Source organism: Schistocerca serialis, chromosome 8 (genome assembly GCF_023864345.2).
Source record: "Schistocerca serialis cubense isolate TAMUIC-IGC-003099 chromosome 8, iqSchSeri2.2, whole genome shotgun sequence".
NCBI classification, from domain to species: Eukaryota; Metazoa; Arthropoda; class Insecta; order Orthoptera; family Acrididae; genus Schistocerca; species Schistocerca serialis.
In genome coordinates, this window is record NC_064645.1 from 107,139,755 (window position 1) to 107,162,937 (window position 23,183).

The window sequence follows — 23,183 nt, forward strand, 5'->3', positions numbered from 1 at the left end:
AATAGAAGGTTTCGAAATGTGGTGCTACAGAAGAATGCTGAAGATTAGATGGGTAGATCACATAACTAATGATGAAGTATTGAATAGAATTTGTGGAGAAGAGGAGTTTGTGGCACAACTTGACAAGAAGAAGGGACCAGTTGGTAGGACATGTTCTGAGGCATCAGGGGACCACAAATTTCGCATTGGAGGCCAACGTGGAGGGTAAAAATTGTAGAGGGAGACCAAGAGATGAATACACTAAGCAGATTCAGAAGGATGTAGGTTGCAGTAAGTACTGGGAGATGAAGCTTGCACAGGATAGAGTAGCATGGAGAGCTGCATCAAACCAGTCTCAGGACTGAAGACCACAGCAACAACAACAACAACAACAACAACATATGAAATTGTAATGAACATGAAAAGTGGCAATGAAACCATAATACTAGCAGAACTTCCATTGGTGCCATGATGTGATAGTGTTACAATATATTTTTTTTATTCATCAATGCCTCCATACTCACAGTTCCAAATATCTCTCCACAAATATAGCACTCTTACATTAATACTATTCATGACAATATATTCTTGCATTCTCAATTAAATTCAGTCCTAGCTTACAGACAGAGTGTTTAGGATAAGTGTTACAAGCCCTGTGTTATAAGACCTCAGGGACTCAGCATTTATTTTTTGGGTAGAGGCTTGACAACCTGGGAGTTCCTGATCTGGGGAGTGGTAAATGTCACCAATCCACTGACACCGTAAGCTCTGGGAATGCTTCAGAGACCACCATGTGGAGCACTAGGGGGAACACTGTGTGTCACAGGGAACAAAGATTGTTGCTTGACCACCCAGATTGTGAGGGTAGTAGAAGCCTCTAAAAAAAACCTTAATCTCAAGGTGTGCTGCATGCTGTTAAGATGGAGCAGTCATTAGCTGGCAAGCTATCAGGAACCTGCTGCACCTCAGTTGTACAAGGCTTACCTAGGCATGTGGGGCTCTGTCTAGGTGGACTTTTGTTTTCCTAGCTGCTCATGGGACCTTGACCGATCCTTTGAAATTTTCTCTTCCTCCTCCCAGAAGGAAAGGTGGGCTGCTGGAAGCCACTAACACCCGATCAAACAAGAGAGCTGTGGTAGCCAGTCCTCCAGTTAATAACAGAAGGCATGCTTGTTATCAGAAATGTGTTTATAATAGTTAAATGGTACGAGGATAGTTTTGATAAATTTTTTCAATTCTATATACAATAAGGTTTATGGGACATTGCTGGAACCTTAAAATCTGTCAAACACTTGCAATATGGGAAAAATGTAGTTCCTAACAAGTGAAGGACCTCCAGAAAGCTCATGGCCTCGGGGAGTATGCAACTGAAACTGAACTGCACAACACCTTGGATTACAGCAAAGGTGTTGTGACTCACCAGGATCTAGTTGCCATTCCCTGAGAAGAACTGAAAGCCGAGTAGTGCCAGGAAGGCACTGTTGATGTGCAAAACATTATGAAAAGGGTGGATGGTGATCTTGTCAAATCAGACTTTCTTACAGTTACATTTAGCAGTATAAAACTTTTCAGAGCATGTCACAGCAGGTTTCCTTTGCCTAAGCATATGGCCTTATTTACTGAACCCAGTGTGCTCTTTTAAATGCCAACACTTCAGGCACAGTACTCTTGGTTGTAAGAGGGAAGCGACTAGTGGCAAATGTGGTAAAGCCACTCATGAGGGGAGTTGGTTGTTCTGCTCCTCCAAAGTGTGTCAACTGCTCTGGAGATTACCCTGTCCAGAGTAGGGATTGCAGTGTCTTTCTTGAAGAATGGAAGATTCAGGAGATAAAGATGACAAAGCACATACCATATGGTGAAGCCAAAAAGATATATAAGGCCATGCAACCACTCATGTTTGCTCCCTAGTTTGCTTCTGTTCTCAAACGACATGTCCAAATAACCAATGACGCGACACAAACAGAAATTGCTAGTTTGTCAATACACTTGTGCTGCTGCAATTACTTCAAAGCCTGCACCTCCCCCCAGAACTTCAGAAGAGGTCACAGTTCTGACATTGTGGAACTTCCTGCCCCTCAACAGATCCAGTCTTGTCCACCATCCAGTGCTGCCACTACCACTTCCATGGTTGTGGCTCTGAAGCCTCCTCAGACAAAAAAATCAAAGTCAAAGGCAAAGAACTCGGAAGTACGCCATCCAGTGATGTTGACATAATCCTCTCCAATGTCTCTCTGGAATCTTCTTCAGAGGTGATGGATCTTGGTATTGGACTGGGGAATCGTCTTGCCACAAGACTGAGCCTCCACACATTGCGGGCTCCCCTCCCCGGCAGAAAGTGAGGATGAAAGTGCAACTCCCTTGATAGGTGGCTCCCGTCCTATAGCAGAGTGGGTTGAGAACACATGTGGAGGAACTGCAACTCCTAACACACGAACACCCCCATGCTTGTGTTTTCAGGAAACACATTTTAAAGTGCCCAATGCCCGTGTACTACGGGGCTGTACGCTCTTTTGCAAGGATGAGCTGACTGGGAAAAGGACAAGGGAGGAGTCACTGTGTTTGTCAACAATGCGCACCATTCCTCTGCTCTCCCCATGGCTAATAATCTGCAAGCAATTCAGGTGTGTCAGAGGATCACTGTTAACTTATTGTAGCTACCTCCACAAGGTGCAATAGACTCTGAGGCTCTCACAGACCTTATGGAACAACTCCCCCGACCATTTCTCCTACTGGGAGACTTCAATGCCCATCATGTCTTGTGAGGCTTGAGCTCCACTTGCTCTTGGGGTTGGGTTTTCGAGAGTCTCGTGACATCTCATGAGCTGTGCTTCCTCAGCACAGGTACTCCCACTCATTTCTGTGCTGCTACTGGGTACTCAACCACTGACCTCTCTTTCAGCTTTTGGTACTCACAGATTCTGTTCAATGGGAAGTCACTGACGACCTTCATTCCAGTGATCACTTCCCACTCCACATTCACCTGCTGGATGGAACATTACCCAAAGAGAAGCCACCAAAATGGAGGGTCAGCTGGGTTAACTGGATGCTGTTCAGCCAGCTGGCTGTGTCTGAACACTATGATGGTGTCCAGGAATGGGTGGACCACATTACATGAGCGATCCATCATGCCACTGACTCATACATTCCAAAGTCCTCAGGTCATCTTAGAAGGCGTCCTGTACCTTGGTGGACCACTGAGTACCACTCAGCAATCTGGGACTGGCATGCAGCTCTTCGACAGTTCAAGCACTGCCCAACAGCAGAAAACCTCACAGCATTTTGGGTCGTGAGAGTCAATACCCAATGTGTAATCAAGGAGAGCAAGAAACGGTCACAGCAAGCATTCCTGGAATCGACCAACCATTCCATTTACTCTACAAAAATATGGGCAGCCATCAGAAGGGCTTCTGGTAAACACAGTCATTTACCAATAACAGCAGTGCTGAAACAGTGGTGTCTCCAAACAACACCCAGAGACATGGCTCAGACAATGGCAGAGCATTTTGAAGTGACTACCGCCAATGTCAGCCAGGATGCAGCTATTCACTGCTACCATCCAACTGCAGAGAGGGGCAAGCAGCACTTCAGCTCCAACACTTTTGCATCTTACAGCTACCCCTATCTCCATGGCCTTTAAATATGTCTGCTTGTGTCTGTTTATGTGTGGATGGATATGTGTGTGTGCGAGTGTATACCTGTCCTTTTTTCCCCCCAAGGTAAGTCTTTCCGCTCCCGGGATTGGAATGACTCCTTACCCTCTCCCTTAAAACCTACATCCTTTCATCTTTCCCTCTCCTTCCCTCTTTCCTGACGAAGCAACCGTTGGTTGCGAAAGCTTGAAATTTTGTGTGTTTTTTTATTGTGTCTATCTACCAGTGCTTTCCCATTTGGTACGTCATGGAATATTTGTTTTTAATATATTTTTCCCGTGTGGAATGTTTCTTTCTATTTTAATCTAATACTTCGATGAATTCAAATGTGGACATCATTAATACACTGAAGATCTGGAAAGCAGTATCTTATCATATCCCCTTTTCATCTACTTCCAGTTCCTCTTCCCCTTCCATAATACTGTCTTTAAGTTTCTTCCCTTAATACAGCCCTTCTATGCATTTCTTCCACATTTCAGCCAGTCTTTCTTTGCATTGTGCTGACTTGCCACTGAGCTCTTGATATTCATACAGCTATTTCATCTCGTAGTTCAAGAGGGCATCTGACTGTTATGCACAGAAAAACTGACATTAACACTTGAGAGATGTTAATAAAAGAAGCTCATTGAGTACGACAGATTTTTCTCTCTCTTTTTATCCCTGTGTGATACACAACACTTCACAATCTACACAAGATTAATATTAACTTATCGTTATCTGGCACTGACTTCAGTGACCACATCACCTTTTCCTTTGTCACAGTGATTAAAATTAAGAGGCAAAGTAATATGCATAACCTGTTTTGAATCATAAATAAGTATGGAAAAACGTGCAGAAATCTTGTGCATGCTCCAGTGTACTATACCAATTTATATCAATTTGGGATTTACTTTCAACAGGAAACTATTCCTCTGCCCTCCCTCTGTGTAATACCTTCATTCAGACACCATATCAGCAGGCAGAAGAACAACTATTTCAATACATTAATGTATCCCATCAACCATTTCAGTACATTAGTGTATCCCACCAATTTTCCTATGTGCATCAAGATTTTTTTCTTTGTAGACAGTGACTCATTTTATGTGAGTATGCATATGCACCCCCTCCCCTTTCCCAACTTGTCAATGCTGTGGACTCGTATACAGATAATTACAAGGAATAAACATGAGGAATTGCCAGTGAAGAATAAGAAAGACCACTACATATGAACTCACTGCCATAAAGAGTACCAGTCATTTGTAATTCAGTGATATATATCACATACTAAGGCTCCATGCATAGTGGTCACAACAGTAAGCTTACTTTGTAATCTGCTGCATCTGCAAGTTGTGTCTTTAGGTCTCTGACCTGGGCACGAGATTCTGCCAGCTGTAACTGCAACTTATCTATCTGCTTCAGCAATTTCTTCACCCTGAAAAGAAGTTAGAAACATTTGTTTTGTTATGCACAGAAAAAAAATTCACACTATGAAATACATTCATTTCCCCTGTGAAATTTGCTATGAAACATTGGTATTGAGTACTTTTTATTGTACCATTACTGCCAAAGAATGTGTTGATGCATGTACATTTGAATTTAGGAAAGAACAAATAATTTATTCCATCATATGTGCTGCATTTTATTTATGACTGGTATGGATAGGATGCAGGAAGCTTTTAGGGTTCCTAAAAAAAGCTTTGTAAGCTGCTTTGTATGTAGTTAAGTACAGGCTCCTACAGCTATTACTTCAAGGAAAAAGTAGTTGTTACATGTGCACACGCAAGATGAAGAATCTCATGGCTCAGAAATGTAAGCAGTTTCAGGCTTCATTTAATTATATTTTCCAAACAGTGATGGCAAAGAGAAAAATTCCATGTCGATTGCCAAATCTGGTAACAGACTGACTTATGAAGCAGGAGTGGTATATTTGTTAAAAAATTATCCAACTGTATGGTTCAACATATCTATAACACTAAATTAATTAGCATATGTTCAATATCCCTAATCTTATTTTGGAGGGATTCAACACAAGTGACCAGTGTAAATAACACAGATATTTTGCTAGTATTGCCAGCTTCTAAAATCATTCCATTTTCCAATATTTCACCTAAGGACTGCAATCTCCACACAGACTTCTCACTGTCACGATGAACTGATCACCTTATACAAGGTATCTACCAACTGTCTGACTACTCCTTTGGAAGAGATCTTGAAAATGATGGTGAGGCTAAGTTGGAGGTAAGGAATTCCTGGAAGGTAACATGGCAGTGTTAGGTGGGACAGGGGGGGGGGGGTGATGGGTAAGATGGTGATGTGAACTGGACTGGGGGAGGCAAGGTTTAATATTGGATTTAAATTGGCTTTGATTGGATGAATTGGTAGCAAAACTGTGTTTCCACTGTATTAATCAGGAGAAGGAGAGTAGGTCTTTGATTAGTCTGTCAGACCAAACTTGGGTGTGGGGCTGAAGGTGAGGCCTTTGGACAGGACTGATTCTTCAGTGGGATCAAGGGTTTTGGTGGATAGAGTGACAACAGCGTTTTGGATTTGTTTAGGTTCTGGGTTTTGTGGGACACTGGGAGGGAGATTTTGGGGATGTAGAAGATGTGTTATGTGAGTGGTTCACAGCAGGTAGGACAGGGGCTGATGGATATATAAATATCTCTCATGGTCATGGCCTTGCTGCTATCAAACACTACCTATTGTCCTTCTAACTGTAGATCCACCACCTCATTCCTTACACATATAACTAGTTACATCCTCACACATAACTACTTCTCTCTTCAGGGGGAGATATACAAACAAATCCACAGCATAGCCATGGGCGTGTACCATCTAGAGGAAACCTACCTAGTTTCTCAAAATGCCAAACCCCTCGTTTTGTTCAGATTTGCTGATGATATCTTCATGGGCTGGCCCTATGACCAAGATACTCTTTCCTCATTCCTCCACAGCCTCAACATCTTCTCTCCCATTTGCTTTATCTGGTCTCCCTTGGTTCAATGTGCCACCAGGCTGGACTTTGACCTCCACCTCTATGATGGGTCCATTCATACCACTACACATGTCAAGCCCACTAACCATCAACAGTATCTTTATTTGGACAGCTGTCACCCCTACCACACCCATAGATGGCACATCTGCAGTAATGAGAATTCCCTTGGCCAATCCTCTCATACCTCCAAAATCAGGCTGCAAAGGAGCTCCCCTCTCATCACCCAATATCTTCACAGATGACATCAACTGAACTACATCCTCTGTCTACAATGGAATGATTCCCAGGCATCCAATTATTGTGATTCATACATCACTACATAGTGAAGAAGAATTAAAAGCCGTTCTGAAACATGAACATTCTCCTTTTCCAGTGTCTCTATTCTCACAAAAAAAGGTATGCGAAAAGGAACAAAATCTTCATTCTACAACACCTTTGTTCCAGTGAAGGATGCGAACTCAAATGCACCAAATAAACCTTTTTGCTGTTGATGGAGGTTACCTTATACACTAAGTAACTTGGCCACAAAATCTTTCCTTCAAATCAATAGCCCAAAGTTATGTTTCTTATCTGCAACATTTTGGATCTCAATTTCCTATTGTATTTGATAGGTACCCAAGCAAGGGAGAGAAACATAGCAAAAAGAGAGCCGAGAGAATTTGAAGGTCTAGAAAACATTCTTCACTTGAAGTTGTAGTTGAATCAGAGATGGTAAACCAAGTCCGTCAGGAAAGATTTTTGTACAATTAACAAAACAAGAATCTCTTCATCACAATTCTTAGAAAGGAATTTTTAGGCTGTAGCATTGAGGTTGACCAGGCACAAGAAGTTAGGATTATAACTGTAACATCTGCCATTTCAAGAACCAAGGGTTTTGGAAGTGTGGTCATAGTGGAGGAAGATGTTGACCTCCTTGTGTTCATGGCTGGTTTAGGACAAGACTTCGAAAACATATTTTTTCAAAAGCCAGGAAAAGGAAGTGAGAAGACAAGTGGTTTTGCACTGTATCCTACAAGTGTAACGCTGAAGATCTTCCATTCAGTCATGCCGTTAGTGGATATGATTTAACATCATCTTTTTTCGGTCAAGGAAAAATGAAACTTAGTAACATCATTAAGAAATGTGACACCTAAACTCAGCACTTGGCACATTCAAGAAGCCAGACACTACCCGTAAAAAACAATAACAGTTAGAGATTGCCTTCTTTCTTTATTTCTTCATTTGGTGTCCTTGGTGTTGATGTACTGCGTTGTGATACTAGCTGAAAAAATAGGGGGTGGAAGTGCAGTACTGTCTTCTGTAAATGATGTAGCCAACAAGTACACATTTGCATTTCACAGTTGTTTACTTTCACTTTTCACAACCCCCCATATACACATCTAATATGGCCAGTGCACTATTGTTTTCACTTTCCATAAGCCTCATTAATAGTTTGCAGGCAAACCTCCACATACTGCTACAATAGTTTACTATTGAACATCTACGAGCAGTAAAAACCTAACCACGAAGTTCACAGTTCTTGAAGAATAGCAAGGTACGTATGGAGTAGACACTGTCATTGTTTTAGCACACGGTCTAATTACATAACACTTATTTCACAGTTAAGTTGAAGTATTGTTGTTGTTCTAACCAACACAGGTTTCTCGTCTGAAACTCGGCTGTGGACTGACTGTCTTGTGACAAAAAACAGGCCCTTATACATCCTCACAATAATGGGGGCTGAAACTACACATTGTTCGAAGTTAAATTTACGGAAATTACAATTAAAACTTAATTCATTAAATTAACTGAATACATAAAAAAATTCCATCTTTTTAACAGTTTCTTCTACTACAAGAGTTAGGCTGAATTATTTGTTTAAATCGTGAAATTAACAGATATAGCTATGCAAACAATACTTTTGACAAAACTGTTAATTACTTTGGAATTAATTAAGGGTTGGCTTTGCTAACATGTTTTTGAATAGAGCCAAATAGATCCTTTAAGAATACTGTTAGTTGTTCCTCCTAATGTTTATAATTAGTACAGAATTTATATTTGTTTATAAATCAACATTAGAATTTAAGTTACGAAACAATTACTGATTTTGCCCTATAATGAAAGTATTGACTACAAATGGTCAAAATAAATTAGGAAATCAATTACATACACAAAATTATGGACAAAATTAGATCTGGTGTTATATTCTTGAAGACTCAGGACCAACCTTTCTCTTTTATGAAAATGCTGATTATATGTTAATGGTAATTAGTTCAAAAATGAAAAAAAAATGAATTTTAAGGAGGCAGATGGCAAAACCAGAGGGGAAGTAAAAATATCCCAGCTTGCTTCATCACAAGAACAGTTTATCATCACATTGTATAGTGGAGATATTAGCTGTTCCCAAACATCAGAAGATCTGTGGCAGTAACTATTCACCAAATCTGCCACAAAAAGCAAATAGTATCTTGTAAGGTTGCCACCCAAAAAAGAACGTTGCTTAAAATAATTCATTACAGTGTTACCAGCAAGTCTAAAATTGGATGGGAAACTGAAAACCTCCCGAGAAATAGGCTGGACTCACAGTAATCATGGTCTGAGGCCTGTTGTAATGAGCCACAATCCAGAACCTGAGTCAGTTCTTTGTGTTGTTTGGTTCTCATGTAAGTTGAGCTGTGGCAGAGTATGCTCCTGCAGAAAAACATGTTTGAAATGTTCTTCCATGTGCAGGAACAGTAGAGGCCTCAACTGTGAAAACATGCCAAAATTTTTGTATGAAGAATGTAAAGAAGAACATTATGAAAAGGATAGATTGCTACTCACCATAAAGATGACACATTAAGTTGCAGACAGGCACAATGAAAAGACTGTTACACACAGAGCTTTCGACCACATCCTTCTCCAAGAAAGAAAATACACACACATTCACACAAGCAAGCAAATCTCATGCACAAATGATCACTATCTCTGGCCAGAATGTATCTGCAAAATGCATTCGGAGATAGTGGTCACATATACATGAGGTGTGCTTGCTTTTATGAATGTGATTGTGTTTTCTTCTCTGAAGAAGGCTTTGACTGAAAGCTCAGTGTGTAACAGTCTTTTTGTTGAGCCTGCCTGCAACTCAATGTGTCATCTTTAAAGTGAGTAGCAATCTATACTTTTCACAATATTGTTGATATTCCATCTTGGAATTTACATTGATTGAAAGTGAAGAAGAAACAGATTTTATGGAAATTACTGAGGAAACAGAAACTGAAATTAACTAACTGGAAGTGGCTGACTGACTGTTGGATGAACAGGCTGACGTGGGATCCACTCGATTCTACTACTCAAAGCATTTCTGGTGATACCCAGTCAAGTGCATCAAAGGGTGAAACACACAGTCAGAGGCATTATGCATCCAGAAGTGATAATAAAAAGTGTTAGTAAATGTTAATGCCTTTTTAATCATAATAAAGCTACCTATGTTTTATTTGAACTGCAGGGTTTCTTAATACAAGTGTAATTAGTTACTTATTGTGATATGCTTATTTCAGCTAATAAGTTCAATTTTCTGTAGCTGGTGATTTAATATATATAATATAATGATTAAAGGATGCAGTTTTATAAATATGCGTGAGTCAGGGCTGAAATGCACTGGAGCTTAGCTTTGACTAGTGACATAAGAATTACAATACATGGATAGCCATAAATCATCTGATTGCAGACACAGTTATTGAATACCACAAAGTGAGATGTTCAGTACCAATATATGTACACAGAAACTGAAATAAATGTGCTCAAAAACTAGACATTTGCCATTTTGCACAAAATTTGAAAAGTTGATATTTTTTGGCAGACTGTACTGCCAATGGCATTGGATGCAAGAAAAGTTGTAGTAATTAAATTTGTACAGAATTTTGTACTCTTTTAAAAAGGAAATAAATGCCAAAGTACTAGGAGCAAAAGAAACTGACATTTTTGAAAAAAAAGTAAAAAAGTTCAAAATTTGTTAAGTATTTTGGGTACAAAGAGTTTAGCCAAAATAAATTTTGTTGGAAAAACATGGTTTTCTAATCTTTCCAACCAAACAAATGAGTCAGAAAAATAAAATCTCCTACCCCATCTTTTGCTGGCTATATTTATTTGAATCGACTAGAAGGGTTACAAGAAAAGTGTAAAGCTGTAAAAGCATGCATGATCATAGGAAAGATAAATGCTGTTTACAGAATTATATGAACTTTTGGAGAAAAGGGAAGCAGCAGTATGAATATCAAGAGATGGAATGGCAAGCCAGTAATAAGCAAAGAAGGAAACAATGAAAGGTAGAAGGAATGAGTAGAAGTGTTATATAATAGAAAGAAACTTCAAGACAATATAAGCTCTTGGTGCCCTTAGGCAGGTGCTCTGGTCAACCCACCACACAGCAGACAATACATTGTATAGTAGATTGTGGCATGTTTACACAATTACTTTGTGGGCCTAATTGGGAATTTGTTGAGGAAGTGTTGCTGATTAGCACCTAAGGAAAAATACACTGCTTTGAACCTGCCAATTTCTGTATTGGTCCCATATGGCTAGTTGGAAAGTGCATCTGTGTTTGAATGCTGTGTGGTGGACTGATAATGCAGCTTGTAGGTATATTTACTCAGGAACAATGCCTACCACTGCAGACACTGCGCTGTCTTATCAGGAAGTTTTGACAGCAAAATAAGGACCTTGCAGTTGGTGATCAGGTGAAACTTATTACCATAAAGGTAAACATGCAACTTCCTGACATGGTATATGATACCTGACCCTCTTTCTTAGTTTAATGTTGTAGATACAAAAGCAATAGGCTATTTCATGCCATCAACATATTTGTAGGACAGCACAGCACCAATGTCACAATTTGATGCAGCAGTGGCAATTATTAAACTCTGCAGAGATGACATATTGTTAAAAAGAGTCTGTCCTATAGCACTTTTAAAGTTGCAGGAAAGCTTTCTGGCATGCTTCTGACCACACAAATTAAATACCTATTTTCCCCAAATAATTAAGCAGGTGGGAAATGTGGGCCACACCGGGAATGAATCTTGCATAATAATTGACTTTGGCTATGCAAGATTCATTCTCTGAGGTTCTCAGGAGCCCTTAATTTAGTGATTGCATCCTCATGATCTTGTTTGGGCATGAGCTTTTCTTTACTTAAGACACATTTGAAGTATATTACACTTGGCTTAAAAAAAAAAAAAAAAAATAAATAAATAAATAAATAAACTGCGTTTCTTGAGGTGAAACACAGACCATGGGCATGGGGCCAAACAAACAAAATCTGTAGGTTGTGCAGGTGCTGTTCCAGCATGGCTCCAGTAATTAGCAAGTAATCTAAATAATTAATACAGTTCGGGATAGTTGCTCAAGGTATCTCTGAAATATTTTGGGAGCACCTGTGACCCCAAATGGCAGCCTGGTACAATGATACATGCAGAACTGCACATTATTCACTAAAACCTGTTTCATCTGATCATCTACAGGCAACAGAAAGTAGATATCAGCGAGATCTTTCTTTTTAAATTAACTGGCCCCAGAAAATTTTCCTAAAGATGAAATTTGCTTTACCATTAACAATACACTAAAAATTACCACAAATTCAAAGTGATCCATTTGGTTTTATAAAACTACAACCAAGGGTGTAGCCCACTGGCTAGATGATACTTGAGACATAATTCCTTACTCTGTGATCTATTTAGTTCAGTTATAACTTCCTTGCACAACATGAAAGGCACTGGTTGAGCTTCAAAAAACTTAAGCTCTGCTGATTATTTTAAGAATACGTGGGCCTAGTATGCTGTCACACAATCTTATGGAGGTTCAAGCAGTTGTTTATATTGCACACATAACAGATCAAGTTCTGTGACTGGTATTGCAACTGAAACTAGACTCACCTGGTCCTGAATTTGAAAAGCAAAAAGCACAAAAGTGTCTAACCCAAAAGTGTTAGTTGTTGTCTGAGTTGACTACTGGCGGAGTTAGTTTCCAAGCCACATTTTTATACTTAGCTTGGAGTATGATGTGATCCTACAGTGGGATCAACTGTCCATTGTATGTAATCACTCTGCAGTGAGGGGAGCCAATGGGCTGGTTTGTATATTCATTAAACAGTTTGCAAAAACAGACATAATGTCTGATGGCATAACTTCAATCACTGGTTTTTCCAATGTTATTTATAATCCATCTTGATTGTAAAAAAATGTTTATTCATATGACCGATTTCAGTTCCTCTAGAACCATCTTCAGATTTGCAATTTCGTTTACAGGAGTAACCTGTCCATACATAGCAAACTTCATATGCTGCGTTTTATGTGATGCAGCATGTGAATTTTGCTCTGCTATGGCAGAGAGGGAGGTGAGGAAATCGCAGCTGCACACTTGTTGGTTTTGCAGCAGTTGTGAAAGCAGTTTCTGCTGTTGCTGTTAGAATTACAAGTGCCGTTGGCACTGCTGCTGTCACTGCTGCTCTTCCTGCTGCTTGAGTTCCCACTGTTCTTTGTACTGTTGCTGCAGCTGTTGCTGTTGCAGCTGCAAATGTTGCGACTGCAACTTTAGAAACTCAGGATACATGCTGCACTGGAAAAAATGCAAAGCATGAAAGTTTCATAACAGCTTCTCTGTTCTATTCTGTGTAGGTAGGACACAATCTATGATCCCCTACACTGGCAGTAATGCAACGACTGGTGGAACAAACAAGGGGTTCCTGATATTGATGATGGCAAAGTTCAGAAAGCGAACAGCTAACTGAAAACAAGTTCAGATCACAGCAAAGTCATCTTAAGCATATACCAACAATCCAGAGAGCAATCTGAATCAGGCAAGGTCAGAACTCTGCTAATAAATGGCACATATTTAATGCTTCAGTGAACTAGCAAGACTTACTGTCAGATGTCGGATTGTGGTATTTACAGGCAGTCTCACATCAGCATACAGCTCCATGTGACATGCTTGCTGCAGCAGCACTTCATGTGGGAGAAAGCTATGGTTGGAGTATGTAGCCTGAATGTCTATGACCTGTTATCCATATCAATACTTGGGCTGGGTGGGGAATCTGAATCATTGTTGGATACAAAAGAAAGGCTTGCCATATGCCATGGTACCATTTCAGTTACCACAAAAAGATGTGGCAGCTTTTGGTAGCCATAAAATTGCATTACAGGGCCAACTCAGTATGCAATAAACTAACATTTTTGGTCATTAATTTTCCAATTAACATTTTTGGATTAGATGCTTTCATAGCATTTAGTTTTAGAACCAATGACAAAATCAAATTTGATACCTTCTACTATTCCATTTAAAGCCATGAATAAATTGTGTAAATATTATAAGCAATTATTGAAGCCATCATTCAGATCAGCCTCAAATTTTCAGGCTCATGTATTTTTAAAGGTTATAAGGGCATGAACCAAAACAATAGTTGTTAAGGGAGTGAGACAGGGTTGTAGCCTATGCAAAATGTTATTCAATCTGCGCACTGAGCTAGCAGTAAAGGAAACCAAGGATAAATCTGGAGACGGAATTAAAGTTCAAGCAGAAGAAATATAAAGTTTGAGGTATGGTGATTACTTTGTAATTCTGTCAAAATAGCAAGAGCCTTGGAAGAATTGTTTGAAGGAATGAAATGGTCAAACAAGTCTTCGGGCTAAATATTGCAATAACAACAACAACAACAACAACACCAACAAGAGATTATAAGATGATCATCAACAAAAGTAAAGAAAGGGTAGTTGATTGTAGTCAAATTAAATAAGGTGATTCTGAAGGAATAAGATTAGGAAATGAGACACTAAAAGTAAAAGATATAAATTGCAGACTGGTTACAGTATGAAAATAATTACTGAAAAGGAAAATTTGTTACCGTGTAACATAAATTTAAGTATTAGAAAGTCTTTTCTGAAGGTATGTATCTGGAGCATAGCGTTGTACACAAGTGAAAAGCAAAGGATAAGCAGTTTATATAAGAAGAGAAGGGAAGCTTTTGAAATTGATGCTGTAGAAGAATTGATGGATAGATCAAATAACTAATGAGGAGGTACTGACTCAAACTGGCACAACTTGACTAATAGAAGAGATCATTTGATAGGACATGTCTTGAGGCATGGAGGAATTGTCAGTTTGGTACTGGAGGGAATTACACGGGGTAAAAATTGTAGAGGGAGATCAAAGGATGAATACAGTAAGCAGGTTCAAATAGATGTAGGTTGCAGTAGTTATTCTGAGATGAAGAGGATTGCACTGGATATAGTAGAGTGGAGTGTTGCATCAAACAAGTCTTTGGACTAAATATTGCAATAACAACAACAACACCAACACCATCGCCACCAGCAACAACAACATTTTGTTAAAAAAAGTCTGCTCAGTCTTGTTGCTATCACTCTTGACCAGTTCCATTCACTCAGCAAGATGCAGTTACAGCAGAAGTAGATAGATTTATTGAATTAAATTTCATTACACTGGTATCAGCAACTCATTGGGGAACTCCCACAGCTGTAGTTAAAAAAAATAAAAACAACTAATGGTAATATCCAAATCTATCTTAAAATTTCATAAACTTGATTTTTTCTTTCTTGGCTTAAAATGTTCTCTTGGCTATTTACTTTATTGTAGTGTTCATCCCAAGTTTGCCAGAAACTCCATTATCCAGTTACAAGGTGATTTGTTAAAAGTGACTCCAAAAACCTTTCAAAGGAGTAAAAAAAATACTCAACATAATGGAAATTGTGGTAGCATGTAACTTGAATGATGGCCTAACAGGAATTACGAATGTGCTTGAACTTGAGATTGGACGAATCAGTTACAACTTCTGGATAAAAGTAGCTGAAAAGTGTATTGAGCAAGCAGATCAGCAGATGATAGAAGCTGGCAAAGAGGCCTGCAGGACCACAGTGGCCGTGAAGAAAATGGAGGAGGACCTCCTTTTGTATCTAGAAGGAGTGCTGTATGGTCAAGGGATTGCTGACTAAAGGTATGCTTAACTACAAAAAAAATTTAACCCAAAAGTTAAAACATGTTTTTCTTGAAACCACATTTTCCAAATTGGTGGGAAATGTAACTTGAGTACAGTACATACAATTTTGATAAAAATTTGATACTAGAATTCTAAATCAAATTCTCTATCAGCATACACAGCCATTTTGTGATATCTTCAAAAGTCTATTTTTGTTGCACACTTTTGTCTTGATATTTCGGGAGAAGAGACTGACATTTGTTTCGTGCCATGCTGTTCCACAAGCTTTCAAATGGCAGGAACATCTGACTGTGTTTGCATCTATAACATTAATAGCAGCACAGATAAGTTATACTCATACTGAAAAAGAGGCATTAGCAATAATTTACGGTATAAAAAAGTTTCATGTTTTCCTGCTTGGCACAAAATTCCATCTGCTAATGGACTATAAGACACACAGCCCCCATAATAAGCTACCAGACAAAATGGAGCAATGACTGCAGTGGAGGGCACTATTTTGAAGCAACTACAATTATGAAATGCATTATCACCCCACTGCCCACCACACGAATGCAGACACTCTATATCACATATCTAAGGGCCAGATGCCAATTTTAATTGTGTTTTTTTTCCCCCTCAATAATGTCATTAAGAGTACCCTAAATGAATTTTCCATAACTGCTCTTAAAGTAGCTGCAGCAACAGAGCACTGCTATTTCACTGTGTATTATTGGCTGTACGGCTTGGATGGTCAGAGCACTTGCCTAACCTGGTATTTAGGATTTTTTTTCCTTGTGTCACTGACTGAACAGCACAAAGAGTATTCTACAACTGGCTTTTTTGTGTCAGTGACCAAACAGCACTAAGAGCATTCTACTACTGGCTACTGAGAAGGAAGAATACTGGAATATCATTCTACCCACACTCTGTCACCACATTCTGCAGGCATCACACTGGGAGGCATCTTATATGAAATACAAGGCACACTGTAATATTTATTGGCCCTGAATTGACAAAGACACTGAATATGCAATCATAGCAAGTCAGGCTTGTGCACAAAATTAGGCAGTCCCAGCACAACAATTTTCCCTGTGGCTAACACTTGATCATCCTTGGCAGTGGCTGCATGTGGATTTCACCAGATCATTTCAGGGAGCAATGTAGTTGCTGTTCAAATTTCTCTTATATCACGTAGCTGTCTGCAAGAACAGCAGACTCTACCAATTGTGCCTTTGCAACCAGCTTTGCAATATAGTGTATTCCCCACATATTCTGACACATAACAGTCTCCAGTTCACCCCATCTGCATTTCAGGTGTTCTCCCAGGATAGCAGCATCGATTATCTGACCAATGCGCCCAACCACCAGTATCCAACTCAGAGGGGCAGCAATTGGTCTGAGATTTTTAAGACGCAGATGAGAAGAGAAATGATGAGGTCAGTGTCCAAGAAGCTACAACAATCTTCCTCATCACAGGACAACCCCCTTCAGCAGCCACAGTCAGGCCAAAAGTGTACAGAGGTACAGACTATGCACACTATCTGAACTTCTGGCTCATCTTTGTCAGCCCACAGTCTGTGTTCAAGCCCGTAGTAATCTGTGGGCTCCCAAGTTTGGGCTTATATCTTTGGGCAGATGAAGGATTGGACACAAGGTGACATTGTAGATCACAGTGGCACCAGCTGTTTCATGTTATGACTTGGGCAGATGAAGGAGTGGACACAAAGTGACATTGTAGATCACAGTGGCACCAGCTGTTTCATGTTGTAACTGGACAAGAGCAGATGTTCCCCCACAGGAACCAGTTTCACCTGAAATAGGACATATAAAACCCACCCCTACTTGGACCTCACTGTGATCTTCTGCCATATGTCTACCCACAGCTTTGAACTTAGATCTGCTGCAACCTCACCCACAGGTGTGCACCACCAACAGCCATGTCCCAGGTGCACCAGTCTTTTAAAACTCGGGCCTCAACATTAGCCACAGGAGCCCACAGGGTAGTTCCCAGAGTGTGAAGGGTTTTTTCCACAGCTGTGGTTGCCCTGGAGGCTGAATTATCACCAACCACAAGTTTACTCCCAGCACCCACTGTACCAGAGCCAGCTCCATCTGCATCTGGTAGACTGGCTGGAACCATCTATGTTGACACCATCTCTGACCAGTCAGGCACTGGTATGACTCTGGGAAGTGGGAAGGTCCAGTTAGCACCTGTCTCTCTGAGTCCACATTTCCCATACCACCACCCACAGTGTTACTGATCCTACATTGGAATGGTAACAGCATTGTAAGTATGTGACAAGACTGTGACAGCTACTCGCCAATGCTCTATAAATTCTGTGGCCATGCAGTAAGAGGATAGCTGCAGTTATCTGATGAAGCCTTTCCTTTCAAGCTACAGGACACTCTATATAATGGCCACTCTTACCCACAGAATTCTTTGGAAAAATGCTTTGAACTTACTTGTTTAAAGCTCATGGCAACTTTCACTATTCTAACAGTTCTTGCTTTATTTTGGTATTCACTTTGTGAATCTCACTGCTCACAAACCAAGTAATACAAGTCACCACAGGTGGGCTACATTGACTACATTAACAGGCTTTAATATAGGGTGTCTAAAAAGGTATTCTACAACTTCAATGTGTTACAGCACCCAAACTAATTAAGACATTTACACTACGTTACAGACAGACTCACAAAGCTCTGTTTGTCTTTACAGATTGTCAAAAGTGAAGCATAATGACAACATTTCAAGAAAAGGCTCAGTGTGTGGGCTGAAAATTCAGACCAAATTGGACATGCAGGTTCAAAGGAACTTCCAAACATGGTACAGGAAGCAACCTCACTCGCAGATGTCAATAGGCCATGGTACAGGAATTTTACGCAGGCAGGAAACTCTGATGCCAAGCATCACACTGGAGGACCTGGAACAAGTGAATCTGACACATAATGGATATGGTTGGCTTTTCAACATTCACCCTAGGCTGTCGCAGGAGCTGCAAATCCCTAGGGCAACCGTGCACTGGGACTTTCAGAAACATTTAAAGATGTATCCATACTGATTGCAGCTTTTGCACTCATTGAAACCAGATGACAAGCAATGATGTAAGCAATTTGCTGTGGATGTTCTTCGCTGTTTAGAGCAGGATAGAAATATCTAAACAGCTTAGCATTTTCTGATGAAACAATATTTCAAATGTGTGGTAAGGTAAACAAACACAATGTTTGTCTCTGGTACACAACCAATATGCATACTATGATGGAACAGGTATGTGACAGGGACCATTTTTGTTCTCAGGAAAAATAGTTAATTCTAACAATTACCTTAATATGCTGCAGCTGTTTACATTACACAATCGTTTTCTAACAACATGGTGCATTAAGCTCAGTGTGCCGTCGCTTGATTGGCAAGGGTGGTCCATTTCCCTGGCCTCCAAGGCCAGCAGTCTGCTACTCCTCAAGGTATGGAACAACATGTCAGGAACTGTATTCGCATCCACTTTACTTTGTAGATGTTGTAAGTACTGTGAAGGCTTTTTATTACAAATGTCTTCCTGTGTGAATACTTCACATACTCTTTCCTCTTGTGAAGCAGACACACAGCATGTGAGCTCAGTTTTTAATTTGACGTATGTGCAAACCTCCAGCAGGGATGTAATAATGTTTTGGACTTCCACTGCAAATCAGCGTTCCAATTGGCTAACTGCAAGTGCAAACTTAGTGGAATCTGCATTCACTCCAGAACATTGGAAGTTCGACTCCACTTGCACGAACCATAAGGGCGCAAGTACACAGCGATTCTCAAAATATTACGGGCATCATCATCCGTCATTCTCACATGGCTAGGAAATATTCTGTGCTGTTATCGTAATCCATGTTGGGGTCACCACTGAGGCAAGTCTTGCACCGCTGCATGTCGACTACAAATAAAATGCATGTTACATATGTGTGCGATAACTGACAACTTATTTCATCATAGCAATACTTTTTACTTCCATCTACACAAGAAGCAGTGTGTTAAGGGAACAAGAACATTTACTGCAGCGAACTTTTCCCGATAACAAGAGAGTAAGTGACTACAACATAAATCACAGAGTTTCATGTGACACCCTTTGCGGTACTGAATAAGCCCACAGGCAGATCTCTGTGCAGTAAACATTCGGACCTCTCTGACTGACACTGGTGATCAGCTGATCACACCCGTTGCATGCATGATCTGTACTGGTCACCACAAGACTGTCTGTCACAGTTTCTGGAGAAAGCAGAAAATAGTGACTGGTCTGTAGTTGAATTTTTTAAAAATACATCTAACGTACATTGTTTTGGTATCACAGCACTGATGAGTAAGTTCCTCACTGTCAGGTCTGGTGTCCTACTGTGAGATCAAAACACAAAACACAGGCTGTCACGAAAGATGTGGTACAACTTTGATGTGCTATAACATCCAGACTACTTGTAATTAAGATATTCGCACCATGTTTGGCTTATGTGACATACAATCGCTCAAAGTTTTTAAGGCATTGAGTCAGTTTCAACTTGTGCACCTTTGGTGGCATGCATAACATCCAGTCTGTATTCAAGCTCAACCCATGCTCAGCATAACATATTTGCATCAACTGTGGCAATGGCAGTAACAATTCAGTTCTTTAAATCATTGATGTCGTTGACAGGCATTTGACAGACCCTGTCCTTGAGATGCCCCATTGAAAGAAGTCCACTGATGTAATGTCAGCCACAATAGTGATGCAGATGGATATGTCCTTGGATGATGGAGCTGCCCCATCCGACCATATCCAAGATGCTATCATGTTTGCCTCTGACTCCAACTCAGCAGTAATTTGTGGCAGTACCTCAGTAGATGTGCAACCCAACTCGACAGACTATCCCTGGAGGTAACAACACTGTAGCCACAACTGAATGATGGCTTTAACAAAGTTGAAGGCTTGGCCAAACAATTGAGCAAGCTGCTCACTTATTGCAGTGCTAAGGACAATTACTAACAGCAATCGCAGAGCCACGCTGCATGCCATACTTCACATCAGGATGGCATGTCAACAGACAACATATGTTGGTATCATCAGCTTTTCGGAGACCAAGTCCATAAACTTAATTTATCATGCAAGCAGAATTTGGCGCATCTACCTGCACCTCTATCTGATTGTTCTTAACAGACCAAAAGTTGGGCCATAAATTTTTGATAGATACTGGCTCCAATCCGAGTATTCTGGAGAGGGATAGGACACACAAATTTCGCCCAGCTACTGCCTTCAAGCTGTCAGAATTCAGACATTCTGACTTATGGTACACAGTTCATGGAATTAGATCTGGGGTTATGCTGCATATACGAGTTGTGGCTAGAAAAAAACCGGACTAGTACTGGTGAAACAATAAAACGAATGCAATAAGGCTGAAAGTTGCGTGGCCTGTCACGTGACTCTCGCTCCGCCTACTGCTCGAGTTTCATCTGCCTCCTGCACTCAGTCTGCCCGTGGCGTCTGTTTTAAGTAGTTGACGTTTTGTCTGTGCGTCGGAAAATGTTGAGTGTACAGAAAGAACAGCGTGTTAACATCAAATTTTGTTTCAAACTAGGAAAATCTGCAAGTGAAACGTTTGTAATGTTACAACAAGTGTACGGTGATGATTGTTTATCACGGACACAAGTGTTTGAGTGGTTTAAATGATTTAAAGATGGCTGCGAAGACACCAGTGATGACACTCGCACTGGCAGACCATTGTCAGCAAAAACCGATGCAAACATTGAAAAAATCGGTAAACTTGTTTGACAAGATCGCCGTTTAACAATCAGAGCAGTGTCTGAGTTAACAGGAGTTGACAAGGAAAGTGTTAGGCAGATTCTTCATGAAAGTTTCAACATGAACAAAGTGTGTTCAAAAATGGTTCCAAAGTGTCTCACAATTGAACAGAAGGAACGCTGAAGAATGATTTGTTCTGACATCCTGGAAAACATTGAAAGTGATCCCACCTTCTTACAAAATGTTATTACTTGCGATGAATCGTGGGTTTTTACTTACGATCCCAAAACTAAACGCCAATCGATGCATTGGAAAACTCCTGGTTCTCCACGACAAAAAAAAGCACGAATGTCAAAATCGAAATTCAAGGCAATGATTGTTTTTTTTTGACATCAAAGGGATTGTGCACATTGATTGGGTATCAGAGGGACAAACAGTGAATTAGCATTACTACATTAGCGTCCTGGCTACCCTACGTGAGCGAGTACGGAGAAAACAGAACGATTTGTGGAGAAAAAAGTCATGGATCCTTCACCAAGACAATGCCCCAGCTCACAGTACGTTGTCAGTGAAGACGTTTTTGGCAAAACACAACATTCCCATCTTAGATCATCCACCCTACTTACCTGATTTGGCCCCCTGTGACTTTTTTCTTTTCCCTAAAGTCAAGTCAGCTTTGAAAGGAACTAGGTTTGAGACTGTTGAAGCAGTAAAAGAAAAAGCGACGGAAGTAATGTATGGACTTACCGAAAATGATATGCAGCATTGCTATGAACAGTGGAAAATTCGTATGGAGCGGTGTAGAGACCGAGGAGGAGAGTACATTGAAGGAGATAACATGAAATTGTAAATAATTGTAAATAAATATTTTTTCCAGCATCAGTCCGGTTTTTTTCTAGCTGCACCTCGTAGTCTGCAAATTCATTGTAGCAGACATCATGGAACCAATTATCAATGCAGACCTGCTCATCCACAATTACCTGCCATCCAACACCACTGACACCCATCTCCGAGATGCGGTCACAGGGTTGTCAACGACTGGTTACCAACGCCATGCGGCCAGCTCTGATGTTAAACTCATCCAGACCATGTCAGGCAACTACGCCAGACTGCTTGACCAGTTTCTTGCACCCACAAGGCCTCCGGAGATCTCTCATCAGGTATGCATGACACCATTCATTATATCAATACCACAGCTGGCAGCCAGTGTCATGTAGACCTAGACATTTAGGTCCAGGCAGATACACTACCGTCAAAACTGTGTTTGATGCTATGCTCACAGGAGGCCTTATATGTCCATCTAGTGGTACCTGGTCATCCTCGCTGCCTTTCGTCCCTAAGACAAATGGTGCATGGAGACCATGTGGTGATTATCGCACCCTGAATGCTTGCACCATTCCCGATCAGGTTCCACATCTCAAAGATTATAATCATGTTCTGAGGGGAATGTGAGTGTCTAGCATCTTTGCATCTTTGACTGTGCAAAAGCATACACACAGATTCTGGTAGTGGAGGATGATGTGCCAAGGACAGCAGTAATCACACATTTCTGTCTGTTTGAGAGCCTATTTATGACCTTTGGCCTCCATAATGCAGCCCAAACATGGCAAAGGTTTTCACCAAATAAGACACTCTGGAACCACACCAGCAACTCCTGACCAAGGTCTTTGAGCATCTGAGTGAGTATGGTATCGTCCTGAATGTGTTGAAATGTTTGTTTGGACAACTGGAAGTGACAGTTTTGGGCCATCTCATTGCAGCGAAACGATCGCGTCCAGTATCCAATAAAGTAGAGGCTGAGTTAAATATTCCTAGACTGGTGACAGCAAAAGAGCTGCACAGGTTCCTTGGCATGTTGAATTTCTACAGATGCCACCTGCCGTATG

General features: G+C 40.5%; 1 protein-coding gene across 1 annotated transcript in view; it reads right to left on the minus strand.

Annotated features, from left to right (window-relative positions):
* Window positions 1-23,183, minus strand: part of LOC126416583 (coiled-coil domain-containing protein 170) — a 320,658-nt gene that overhangs the window by 44,584 nt on the left and 252,891 nt on the right. The window contains exon 12 of the mRNA XM_050084335.1: window positions 4,932-5,040. Within this exon, the coding sequence (XP_049940292.1) occupies window positions 4,932-5,040 (109 nt within the window). The remainder of the gene's footprint in view (window positions 1-4,931; window positions 5,041-23,183) is intronic.